Here is a 13910-nt window from a genome sequence, read left to right as displayed (position 1 = left end):
CTCCTCGCAATCCACACTGTCAGGTAGATGGTAGTGCAGATGCTAAGCTGCACTGGAACAGCTTAACTAAATACGCAACTAGTCCTGGAACTCAAGTTTTCAGTATTACCGTTGCATTGTTGTTACAGTCCATTGCCTTTGCATTATTTAGTCCTTTCAGACATTTCTTGATATCTCATGGAGTGAATTGCACTGTATAGATAATAGCCTCTGTGATGTTTGGGGCATTAGGAGAAGATCAAGATGCATACCCACTTACAACTTCAAACTGAAAATGCTGCAAATGATTCAGCCTGCTGTTTAAATTAAGAGTCCCAGCAGACTTGAAAGATTAACTCTTTTTCTCTCTGCCCAAACCTGCTGAGTTTCCCCAACATTCTCTGTATTTGTTTGCCTTCAATGTTCTGGGCTGCTACATCATAGGGGATGAGGAAATTTGCAGAGTCCCCTTTTTTTGGTTAATTTATTAATCTAACATTAATGACTGGATGTTGCAGCACTACAGAGCCTTTAATCTGATCTGTCAGTCTAGAATTCCATAGCTCTGATTATCACATTTGGCTTCTACAGTTTTGCATGCAAGTAGTTCTGTGTTGTAACTTCACAAGGTTGTCCGCTTACTTTTGGATATGTCTGGTGCCTGTTCAAGCTATCATACCAAATGCTACCTTGCAATCTTAATTGAACCAGTGTTGATCCCCTGACTTGATGGTAATATTAGCATGAGAGATGCATTGGGCTATGAGGTTACAGATTGTGGTTGAATGTCAGTGAAAATTATCTCATAGATTGCCACACTAAGCAATCCCATAACCAAAAAAAAAGAAAATTGGATCAAAGCAGTACAATCCCACTCCATTTAGTTGTGAATAGTGGTAGACAGTTAGGTGTCAGCCATGACTCAGTTGATAGCAATGTCATCTCTGAGTTATAAGGTTATGGGTTCAATTACTACTTAAAGTTTAGCTTAAGAGTTAACAGTGACAATGCAGTGCAGTACAAGATGTGTGCTGCAGTGTTCGAAGTTTTCCTTTTCAGATAAGATGCTAGATTCTCTCTCAGGTGGATGCAAAGATCTCGTGGTAGTATTTTGAAGAAGAGGAAGATGGCTACCCTGGTGTTCTGACTAATTTTTGTTCACAGAATCACATCACTCTTGTGGTGCGGAAGGAAGCTATTTGACCCGTTGTGCCAACACTGGATCTTCAAATGAGCATTATTGCTTCATGCTAATTTCTTGCTTTCTTTCTTGCAGACTATTTCTATTCAAATACAATCCAAAGCCCTCTTGAATGCCTCAATTAAACCTGCCTCCACCACATTTCTAGGCAGTGCATCCTGTATACTAACTACTTAACACAGAACAGTACAGCACAGTACAGGCCCTTTGACCCTTGACATTGTTCAGACCTTCTATCGTACTCAAACTAAGCCTCACACCATTCATTTTACTATCATCCATGTGTCTATGCAATAGTCACTTAAACGTCCCTAATGCATCTGACTCTATTACCACAGCTGGCAGTACATTCCACGCACCCACCACTCTCTGTGTAAAGAACCTATCTCTGATGTCTCCCTTAAACCTTCCTCCAATTACCTTAAAATTATGCCCCCTCATGATAGACATTTCTGCCATGAGAAGAAGTATCTGGCTATACACTCCATCTATGCCTCTGAACGTCATGTACATCTCTATAAAGTCACCTCTCATCCTTCTTTGCTCCAATGAGAAAAGCCATAGCTCCCTCAACCTTTCTTCATAAGACATGCCCTCCAGTCCAGGCAGCATCCTGGTAAATCTCCTCTGCACCCTCTCTAAAGCTTCCATATCTTTCCTATAATGAGGCAACTATAACTAAACACAATACTTCGAGTGTGGTCTAACCAGCGCTCTATGGAGCAGCAGCATAACCTCGTGGCTCTTGAACTCAATCCCACTGCTAATGAAACCAATACACCATACATCTTCTTGATAACCCTATCAACCTGGGTGGCAACTCTGAGGGATCTTTGGACATGGACCCCAAGATCCCTCTGTTCCTCCAAACTGCCAAGAATCCTGCCTTTAAACTTGTATTCTGCATTCAAATTTGTCCTTCCAAAGTGAATCACTTCGCACTTTTCTAGGTTGAACTCCACCTGCCACTTCTCAGCTCAGTTCTTCATCCTGTCAAAGTCCCATTGCAACTTATAACAGCCCTCCACACTATCCACAACTCCACAAACCTTTGTGTCATCAGCAAACTTACTAATCCACCCTTTACTTCCTCATCCAAGTCATTTATAAAAATCACAAAGAGCAGTAGTTCCAGCACCGATCCCTGAGGAACCCCACTGGTCATCGAATTCCAGGCTGATTACTTTCCATCTGTCATCACCCTCTGTCTTCTATTTGCCAGCCAATTCTGTATCCAGACAGCCAAATTTCCCTGTATCCCATGTCTCCTTACTTTCTAAATGAGCCTACCATGGGGAACCTTATCAAATGCCTTGCTAAAATCCATGTACACCACATCCACTGCTCTACCTTCATCAGCATGTTTTGTCACTTCTTCAAAGAATTCAGTAAGGTTTATGAGGCATGACCTGCCCCTCACAAAGCCATGCTGATTATCTCTAAGCAAACTGAGGTTTTTCAAGTAAACATAAATCCTGTCTCTCAGAATCTTCTCCAATACTTTGCCAACCAAAGATGTAACACTGACTTGTGTGTAATTCCCAGGGTTATTCTTATTCCCTCCATTGAACAAGGGAATACTATTTGCCACCCTCCAGTCATCTGGCACTACTCTGGTGGACAATGAGGACACAAAGATCATCACCAAAGTCACAGCAATCTCTTCCCTCGTTTCCTAGGGTAGTAATCTAGGGTAAATCCCATATGGCCCAGGGACTTATTTACCTTTATGTTTTTCCAAATTTTCAGCACATCCACTCGTTCACATCAACCTGTTTGAGCCTATCAGCCTGTTTCACATTGTCCTCCTATCAAGGTCCCTCTCAGTAGTGAAGCTCATTCCATACACATACCACCCTCTGCATGAAAATGTTGGCCCTTAGGTCTCTTTTATATCTTTCCCCTCTCACCCTAAACCTATGCCCTCTAGTTCTGAACTCCCTGAGCCCAGGGAAAAGACTTTGCCTATTTACCCTATTCATGCCCCTCATAATTTTGTAAACCTCTATAAGATCACCTCTCAGCCTCCAACGCTCCAGGGAAAACAGCCCCAGACTGTTCAGCCTCTCCCTATTGCTCAAATCCTCCAACCCTGGCAACATCCTTGTAAATCTTTTCTGAACCCTTTCAAGTTTTACAACATCTTTCCGATAGGAAGGAGACCAGAATTGCACACAATATTCCAACAGTGGCCTAACCAATGTTCTGTACAGCCGCAACATGACCTCCCAACTCCTGTACTCAATACTCTGACCAATAAAGGAAAGTATACCAAACGCCTTCTTCACTATCCTATCTACTTGTGACTCCACTTTCAAGGAGCTATGAACCTGCACTCCAATGTATCTTTGTTCAGCAACACTCCCTAGAGTCTTACCATCAAGTGTATAAGTCCTGCTAAGATTTGCTTTCCCAAAATGCAGCACCTCGCATTTATCTGAATTAAACTTCATCTGCCACTTCTCAACCCATTGACCCATCTGGTCAAGATCCTGTTGTAATCTGAGGTAACCCTCTTCGCTGTCCACTACACCTCCAATTTTGGTGTCATCTGCAAACTTACTAACTGTACCTCTTATGCTCGCATCCAAATCATTTATGTAAATGACAAAAAGTAGCACCGATCCTTGTAGCACTCCACTGGTCACAGGCCTCCAGTCTGAAAAACAAACCTCCACCACCACCCTCTGTCTTCTACCTTTGAGCCAGTTCTGTATCCAAATGGCTAGTTATCCCTGTATTCCATGAGATCTAACCTTGATAATCAGTCTCCCATGGGGAACCTTATCGAACGCCGTATTGAAGTCCATATAGATTACATCTACTGCTCTGCCCTCATCAATCCTCTTTGTTACTTCTTCAAAAAACTCAATGGTAGGAGATAGAGGGTGGTGGTAGAGTTGTTTTTTAGACTGGAGACCAGTGCCACAAAGATCAGTGCTGGGAACACTGCTGTTTGTCATTTATATAAACAATTTGGATGCAAATGTGGGAGTCATGGCTAGTAAATTTGTGGATGACATAAAGATTGTTGTATATTAGACAGTGAAGAAGGTTAACTAAGATCACAATGGGATCTTGATCAACTGGACTAGTTGTAGGTGGAGTTTAATTCAGATAAATGTGAGGTGTTGTATTTTGGAAAGACAAACTAGGGCAGGTACATGTCCCTTGGGAGTGTTGTTGAACAGAAAGAACACTAGGTGCAGATACGTAATTCCCTTGAAAGTGCCATCACAGTGGTGAAGAAGGGTTTTGGCACACTTGCCTTCTGATCAGTCAGAGCGTTGAGTACAGGAATTGGGACATCAAGTTACAGCTGTACAAAACATTGTTAAGGCCGTATTTGGAGTGCTGCATGCAATTCTGGTCGCCCTGCTATAGGAAGGATGTTATTCAACTGGAAAGAGTTCAAAAAGATTTTACAAATATGTCACCGGACTGAAGGATTTGAGTTATCGGGAGAAGCTAGATAGCCTGTGGCATTTTTTCCATGGAGTGTAGGAGCTTGATGGGTGACTTTATAGAGATTTGTCAAATCATGAGGGCATGGATAAGGTGAATAGCTAAAGTCTTTTCCCCAGCGTATGGGTGTCCAAAATTAAAGGGCATAGGTTTAAGATGAAAGGGAATTATTAAAAGGACCGGAGGGCAACTGTTTCACACACAGGATGGTGCGTATATGGAACCAGCTGCTAGAGGGAGTGGTAGAGGCGGTACAAATACAACATTTAAAAGACATCTGAACAGGTGTATGGAAAGGAGGGATATGGGCCAAATGCAGGCAAATGGTACTGGTTCAGTTTAGGAAACCTCATGCAGAGGATGGTGAATGTATGGAATGAGCTGCCAGAGGAGGTGGTGAAAGCTGGTAGCATTGCAACATTTTAAAAGCCTTTGGAGGGGCATATGAATAGGAAGTGTTTACAGGGACATGCGCCAAATGCTGGCAAATGGAACTAGGTTAATTTAGGATATCTGGTCTGCATAAATGAGTTGGACCGAAGGTTCTTTTCTGTGCTGTACGTCTCTTTGACTCCACAATTATAAGTGTGAGGTCATCCATTTTGGACTGAGAAAAGATACATCAGGGTATTTTCTCAATAGTATGAAGTTAAATTTAAGCAAGTGTTCAAAGAGACTTGGTATTCAGGTAGATAGATCTTAAAAATGTCACAAACAGGTGCAGAAAATAATCAAGGTGTCCAATGGAATTTATGTATCCTTTATGTCTAGAAATGGATATAAGGATGCAGAAGTTATGCTGCAGATTTATAAAACCCTGGCTGGATCCCCTTGGAGCTGATCTTGGCATCACACGCGTGGAAGGATATATTGGCCTTGGAGGAAGTATAATGTAGGTTTACAAGAATGTTACCTAGACATAAGGGGTTAGAGTATGAGCAGAGAATGTACAAATCAGGCCTGTTTTCTGTAAAATTTAGTAGATTATAGTGATCTGATCAAAATCTTCAAGATATTAACAAGAAAAGTCAAGGTAGATATACAATTTCTACTTGTTGGAGGTCTTAGAACTAGGGGATATGGTCTAAACATTAAAACCAGACCATTCTGGAGTGATGTAGGACACATGTCTACACACAAATTAGTAATGTTTCAAACTCTTCCACAAATGGCAGTTGATGCTAAATCAGTTCTAATTTTAGATTCAGGATAGGTAAATATTTGATTTGCAAAGGTATTAACACAAAGGCACCTATATGGAGTTAGGCCACAGGTCAACCATGATCCCATTGAATGGTGGAATATGCTTGTGGGGTTGAATGGCTTACTCCTGTTCCTATGTTTCTGTGTTAAGGAAGTTGTCAGAGAAAAGGTGGATATGTTGGTCATCTTCCAAGATTCTATAGATTGCTGGGTACTTCATGTGTGTCTGTTTACGAACAAATGTAGAGAGAAAAGTAGAGGAATTATAGACCAGTCAGACAGGTGTTGATTGTGGGGAAAATGATAGAATCTATTATAAAAGGTTTAATAGCAGAGCACTTGGAAAACAGTGACAGGATTGAGCAAAATAGGCATGGATTTACCAAAGAGAAATCATGTTTGATAACTCTACTGGAATTCTTCGAGGACTAGTAGAATTGATGGAGGGAAATAGTGGATGTGGTTTATTTGGACTTCTAGAAGACTTTTGACAAAGTCAAATATAAGGAATTAGTGATCAAATTAAAATGTGCAGGATTGGGATGTCTGGGTATTGAGATTGATAGAAAACTGGTTTGCAGACAAAAAACATTAAGTAGGAATGAACAAATATTTTTCACTCGCTCGTGAAGTATTCCAGGGACCAACACTAGAACCCCAGTATTTACAATATATATTAATGATTTAAATGAATGAATGATCTGAATGCTGTAACTTCAGTGAGGGGAATGTGCTATGAGACCTTAGTGTCCTCATAGACCAGTTGTGAAAGGTGTGCATGCAGGTGCAACAGGCAGTCAAAAAGTCAATTAATGTGTTGACCTTCATAGCAAGAGGATTTAAGTATGAGAGCAGGGTTGCCTTGCTGCAATTATACAGAGTCTTAGTGTGACCACACCTGGAATATTGTGTGCAGTTTTTATCTCCTTATCTGAAGAAGGATGATGGTCTTGCTATAGAGGTGGTGCAGCAAAGGTTAACCAGACTGAATCCTGGCATGGCAGGGCTGACGTTTGAGGAGAGGTTCAATCAGTTAAGATTATATTTGCTGGCATTCAGAAGAATTGTGAGGAGTGATGGATCTCATAGCAATCTATAAAATTCTGACAGGACTAGAAAGTTAGATGGAGAGAGGATGCTTTTAGATGGCAGGGGAGTCCAGAGCCAAGGGTCACTGCCTGGGATATTGGATAAACTATTGGATTAATATGAGGAGAAATCTTTTTGCCTAGGGAGTGGTGGATTTTGTGAAATTCTCTGCTACAGAAAGCATTTGTGGTCAAAACATTGTATTATCTCAAGAAGGTGCTGGATATAGCACTTGGAGTTCAAGGAATCAAAAGGATAGGGGAGAAAAGATCATAATATAGGAGTAGAGATTAGGCCATTCAACCCATCGAGTCTGCTCCGCCATTCAATCATGGTTGATAAGTTTCTCAACCCCATTCTCCTGCTTTCTCCCCATAATCTTTGATCCCCTTGACAATAAAGAATGTATCTATCTCCGTCTTAAATATACTCAAAGACCTGGCCTCCACAGCCTACTGTGGCAGTGAATTCCATAGATTCACTATTCTCTGATTTAAGAAGTTTCTCCTATATATCTTTACTCTAAGGCTGTGCTCTTGGGTCCCAGTCTCTCCAGCTAGTGGAAACATCTTCCCAACATCCACTCTGTCCAGGCCATTCATTATTCTGTAAGTTTCAATTAGATCCTCCATTGAGTATAGACCCAGAGTCCTGAAACATTCCTCAAATGTTAAGCCTTCCATTCCCTGAACCATTCTCGTGAACCACCTCTGGACCCACTCAAGGGCCAGTACATCCTTCCTAAGGAATGGGGCCCAAGAGTGCACACAATACTCCCAATATGGTCTGACCAGAGACTTATAAAACCTCAGAAATGCATCCCTGTTTTTATATTCTAGTCTTCTTGAAATAAGTATCAACATTGTATTTGCATTCCTAACTACTGACTCAACCTGCAAGTTTAGTTTAAGAGAATCCTGGACTAGAACTCCCAAGTCCCTTTGCAATTTAGATTCTTAGATTTTCTCCCCATTTACAAAATAGTCTATGCCTCTATTCTTCTTACCAAATTACACGACCTCACATTTTCCCATGTTGTATTCCATCTGTTACTTTTTTGCCCGCTCTCCTAATCTGTCTAAATTCTTCTGTCGCCTCCCCACCACCTCAATACTACCTGACCCTTATCTTTTTATCATCTGGAAACTTAGCCAGAATGCTCTCAGTTCCTTCATCCAAATCATTCATGTATAAAGTGAAAAGTTGTCGTTACATGAACCCCCTTGCAGAACACCACTACTCACTGGCTGGAATAGGCTTTTGAATTGAATTGCAAGGCTGCAAGTTATACAATCAAAATATATGCCAGTATAATTTTGCAGATTGTAGTCCATGACAGGGCCCAGATATTAGTTCAAGCTTCTCATATAAATTTTGAGTTTCAGATCTTTACTGTAGTGACTACAGTGTGAGGATTTTTAATGTCCAATTTGTCATCTTATTACAGAACTATTACATTCAAAGTCTCACTTTATATATGCCAGATAAGTTTAGTATCTTTCATGATATCACTGCAATGTAGGAAATTGTTTCATAATATGATTGATGCTTGAAATTGTATAGAATATGTTCCTCACATTGATTAAAAGGATTGACAACAATGTTTTCTACGTTTAGGTTAAATATTTATTACAGTGACTCAATCTTGACAGTAAGTAACACTACAAACATTATTCTGTGTGTTTGTTCCTGACAGGGGGTGAGCCAATTTGGATTCCTTACACATTTAAGTTTGAACCTTCTTCCAGTGAATGTACAGGAAAACAATATGTGAAGCGTACTTGGTACCGCAAATTTGTGGGTGTGATACTCTGCAACTCATTGCGGTACAAAATTTTCCTGTCTGAAGGCCTAAGAGGTAAGTGGCCAATGAATGTACACTATTCTGTTATGCAGCTGAGTATGCTTTCTGCATCCTCTGTGCACTTGTTCATGTAGACAAAGTGATCTTTATGCATGTATAAATGGATGCAAATATAAGTATTAAAGTGCACACAGACTCAGGCATGAGTGCACACATGTGAAAGTGTAAATGCAGATTTATATTTAAATGCATATATACAGATGACGACAGATGTCTACATATACATCACTCATACATATTCATCAGAATCATCAAATGATTACTGAATACACTAAAGTCATTTGGCCTATTGAGTCTGTGCCAGGTCTATGCAAAAGCAACCTGGCTAATCCCTTTTAATCTCTTTCTGCATTTTTTATACTTGTAACTGATAATTTTTTTCCTCTTCAGCTAGTCTTCAATTATTTTGAAAGTGCAATTAATTCTGCCTCCACCACACTCTCAACATGCATCCCATAACCTAACTATTTGCTACGTAGAAAGGCTTTTTCCTACCGTCACCTTTGGTTCTTGCCCATTTGCCTTAAATCTGTATTCACTGATTTTTGCTGCATCTTCCAAATGGAACAGTTTTTCCCTATTGTTTCTATCTGGACGCATCATAATTTTAAATATGTCGATCAAATCTCCTCTAAATCTTCTCTAATCCTTCTCCAAGAATAGCCAAACCTCTTCAATTTATCCACAAACTGAAGTGTCTCATTCCTCAAGACATTCTCAATAATAGTCTCTCTGTTGTCTCAAAACCTACCTAAAGCTTGCTGCCCAAAATTGAACATAATATTTTTATTGAGAGTTTTTTTTATTGTTTTTAAATATATCCGTCCAAAAGGTGGTAATATATTCAAAGAGGATGGTGACGATAGTGTTGTTGTATGTACGCAAGTCTGTATATACATGAGTTAAAAGTATATCTTGCATAGGAAGTTTGTGCTTCTGTACATACCAGTGTATGATAGGTTAATATCATCAGCAACCCTTGGAATACATTGGCTCATAGTTGGATGAACATATTTAAAAAAAGCTTCAAATCCAGCAAACTGTGGAGAATACAAAGTGGACCTCATTTATTTGGAGGAAGTAATGGACCTCATTTATTTGGAGGAAGTAATGGAACCTTTCAGATTTGAAGTGTTTAACTGATTATAATCTTATGTGCTAATTTTTGAATAAATTGTGGTAACATCGTAATCAGAAAACTCTGTTAATATTATTTTCTATAATGATTCTTAGGTACAGGAATACCTCCTAGACTTCAGTATTTAATCCATCAATCAGCGTAAAAAAGGTTTTAGAAATAGCTTTAAAATTCTGATTCCTTAGGTTCACCAAAAGTCTTCAGAGTAGAGATTGTTTCTACTTAAACAGGCAATTTAAAGCCATAGTAGTCATAAGTGGACAAAGTTGCAAATGGGAATTAGCAAAGGAACAGAGAAAAGCTGTGCATTCATTCACTTCCAACTATTTTATGTTCTGATGTTGGTACTGTTGTGATCCCAGCTAATGTAATTACCGGACAGGTCAAACTGAAATCTGGCTTGATAGATTTTTTTCTTGTTGATTTTAATGAGATCTTTCATTGAAATACAAACATGCATATTCGGCTTCGACAATAAAATAAATGTTTATTATTATAGAATAGATGTCAAAATTGAATAAACCAAACTATTTACATATAGCACAAGTATAAATATTTCAAAATAAATGGTAAAATACAATTCCTTTAATCCCAAAAATGTTTCTTTACAGAAATCAAACAAAAGAAAATTACTCACTCTATCATGTCTATAGGGTTCAACTTGACCGATGCTTCACTTCACAGTGTTCAAAATCTGATAATCTTTTTCTTAAGTCTCATTCAACTGATCTTACATTTTCTCAACTTCAAATAACCCTTCCAAATTTTTAATGAACACTACTAGTCTGGAACTTTAAAACTAAACTCCTTGCATTGAGGTAATCTATTTTTTAACGTATCTTAACTGTATCCTTTCTTCACGAGAAACTGCTCTACATATCCATCTTCAACCAAAACTTGTGCAAACTGAAACCAGAAATTTTCTTTAAACGCAGGTGTTTCCCTTAAACCAAAAACAATAAACACCATTCGAATCCGCGTAACTGAAGCCTAAGGCATGAAATGGCTTCCTTTGTTTGCTTGTAAAATCTCTTTCCCAAGGTATACCAATTGCCATTAGCCTCCAAGAACTATTTCTCTTTGTTTTGAAAGAAATCACCAAGGCTAGAACCACTTACAAGTTGATCATTAAACCCTATTCATAGACAGAACAAAAACATACAAACCACTAGTTTAGAAACCAAATTCCAAAATAAATGATTTTAAAATTTATACAATCATTTTTGATGAATCATAGTACTATGAAAAGTTATCTAGTAGAAGAATTCATGATCACCATGCTGCCTGACTTTTTGAAAGATATTGATGACCTATGTTTTCTGATTTTAGTGATTAGATTGCTGATAATTTAACTGGATTTATAGTTCTGGGATCTCTTTTATAAAATGGTATAAAAGTACTGAAAAGGTGAGAAAAGGTTGATGTATGATGCAGTTCAGAAAAGGCTTACTAGACTAATGCCAGGGATACACAGATTTATAAGGAAAGCTTGGACAGAATAAGTTTATGTATGTCGGAATTCAGAAGAGCAAGCTACAAATTTATTGGAACATACAATATCCTGAAGACTCTTGATATGGTGCAAGTGGGCGATTCTTTCATCTTGTGGGAGACAATAGAATTAGAGATTATTATTTAAGAACATTTAAGATATAGATGAGAAGTATTTTCTCATGGAAGGTCATGAATCTTTAAAACTCTTTTCCTCAAAAGGTGGTGGAAACAGCCTTTGAAACTTTATAGGGCAGGATTCTTAGTAAGGGGTGAAAGATTATCTTGGATAGGCAGTAATGTGCAGTAATCAGATTATCCATGATCTTGAATGGTGTAATAGGTTTGCGAAGCCATGTGACAACTTGCTGCTCTTAATATGTATTATTATAAAATAGATTGCTTAGGAGTAATCAGATAAAGGTCACTCAGATTTTGGAAAGATTTGGCAGAATATACATTCTATAAGAAACCTCCATGCAAAAATTTGGATTCAGAAGGCCACAGATACCTAAGATGTGAAGTTGACAATTCAAAAATAATTTTAAGGTAGATATTTAAAAAGCAGTGTTTAGATATGCTTTATGATCTGAATAGACACAAAAATATACAACCCATGACAGTTGTGGATGATTTACTGATACCAGAGAATGGTTGGCACTGTTGATCTCAGTGGCTCATGATGGCAGCATCCTGCTTATTAGCCAGAATGTTCTGAAATCCTTCCCATGGCCTTCCTCCATCTCCCATCTGAAGAAGACTGTTGTTTAATGAACAGTGCCTCTTGACAGGTCTGACCCTAATGAGGATGACTTAATATATATATTATTTCTAGTCCATAGTCGTTTACTAAGTGTCAATTCACCTGTCTGATGCATTCTATCCAATGAATAGAGGACAGATACAATGGTGGCTCAGTGGTTAGCACTGCTACCTCTCAGCGACAAGGACCCGGGTTCGATTCCACTCTTGGATGACTGTCTGTGTGGAATTTGTACATTCTTACCGTGCCTGCGTGGGTTTCCTCCAGGTGCTCTGGTTTCCTCGCACAGTCCAAAGATGTGCTAGTCAGGTGAATTGGCCATGCTAAATTGCCCATAGTGTTCAGGGATGTGTAGGCTAGGTGCATTAGTTAGGGGAAATGTAGAGTAATAGGTGTAGGGGAAATCCACTGGGTCTGGGTGGCTTACTCTTTGGAGGGTTGGTGTGGACTCGTTGGGCCAATGGCCTATTTCCACATTGTAGGGATTCTAATTCTAATATCAGGATATTTCCATCCCTCTCTTTCCATCTCCCAGTTTGAGGTCAAAGGTCCATTCTTTCAAAATACTTACATAGATAACAGGTGTACATGCCTTCAGAAAACTCCCTGACAGCAACAGGGTAAGTTTCATGACATTAATCTCTATCTTGTCTTGGTCCCTGGTTTAGAATTGCTGGTACTTTTGAAAAAAAAATCAAAGATGTAGCTGTAGTCTTACAGGAGTTCTACACCAAACAAAAAAAAAATTAGCTTATTAAGATTTCTGACATGAAGGGGTGACCCACCAAAGCTAGAAAGTTAACACTAAAATATAAATAGGAAATTCAGGATGCTTCTTTGTCCTGAGAATGTTGAGCATGTAGTACCACAAAGTAAGTAGCATATATGCATTTGATAAACACACCAAATATACACATGGGGGAGAGTGGATATCCTGATAGGGTTAGACGAAGAAATGTTCTCCTGTGAAACAGTATCATTGGCAAAGATCAATTGAACCAAACAACCCATTTCAATTCTGTGGACTCCTGCTTTTGTTAAAAGGTAACTAAAGTCATGAAGCACAACAAAATCTACTTGAGTTCAAATAAATAAATAGATGCATCTACGTAGTCAGCAGAGACAGAAGTAAATGAGTGATTGATGTTTCATCACAGCTGAAAGATTAATAACCCTGGAAATGCTTTTCATTGTTAATTAAGAACAACATTTCATTTAATTTAGGAAAACATGTGTCTTTTTGCCTTTTCCTGTTGGCATCATGTTTATCTTTTTTATCTCTTGGGATTCCTATGCAGTAATAAATGATCAGTCTCCTACTGGAATTCTTCTATCCATGCACTGCCAGATAGTGTAGATCCTGCCAGAGTTCACAGCTGCACTGGAAAGGCAAACTGGAAGGAGCTGTAAGGAAATGGAGAGTTACAGGAAGGAATGAGGAATATATGGCTGAATATGCACGGCCCCATATCTTTTTAAGCTGAATCTGATTGATCTAGATTGTCATCATAGCCACTCATGGATGGGAACCTGGCACTATGTATAGCATGGATTTTTTAAATGTATCCATTGTACTTGTATCCGACTTCCAGGTTTCCCAACTGATTGCAATGAGTGGTCACCATGATGGTCTTTATCAATCTATTTCAGCTTGGCAATAAACGGGGCCATGTGAGGATCAGAGCTGAAGTATGGTATTGATCTCCAGACAGAGCCT

General features: G+C 38.9%; 1 protein-coding gene across 1 annotated transcript in view; it reads left to right on the top strand.

The window, feature by feature from the left end:
• The window catches only part of fndc1 (fibronectin type III domain containing 1), a 373864-nt gene that overhangs the window by 341001 nt on the left and 18953 nt on the right, over positions 1-13910 (top strand). Inside the window, exon 20 of the mRNA XM_043696167.2 lies at positions 8634-8795. Within this exon, the coding sequence (XP_043552102.2) occupies positions 8634-8795 (162 nt within the window). The remainder of the gene's footprint in view (positions 1-8633; positions 8796-13910) is intronic.

Source organism: Chiloscyllium plagiosum, unplaced genomic scaffold, assembly GCF_037043375.1.
Source record: "Chiloscyllium plagiosum isolate Xiang-an unplaced genomic scaffold, Cpla_swu_hap1 HiC_scaffold_10, whole genome shotgun sequence".
Lineage (NCBI taxonomy): Eukaryota > Metazoa > Chordata > Chondrichthyes > Orectolobiformes > Hemiscylliidae > Chiloscyllium > Chiloscyllium plagiosum.
This window is presented reverse-complemented; position numbering and strand designations above follow the sequence as displayed.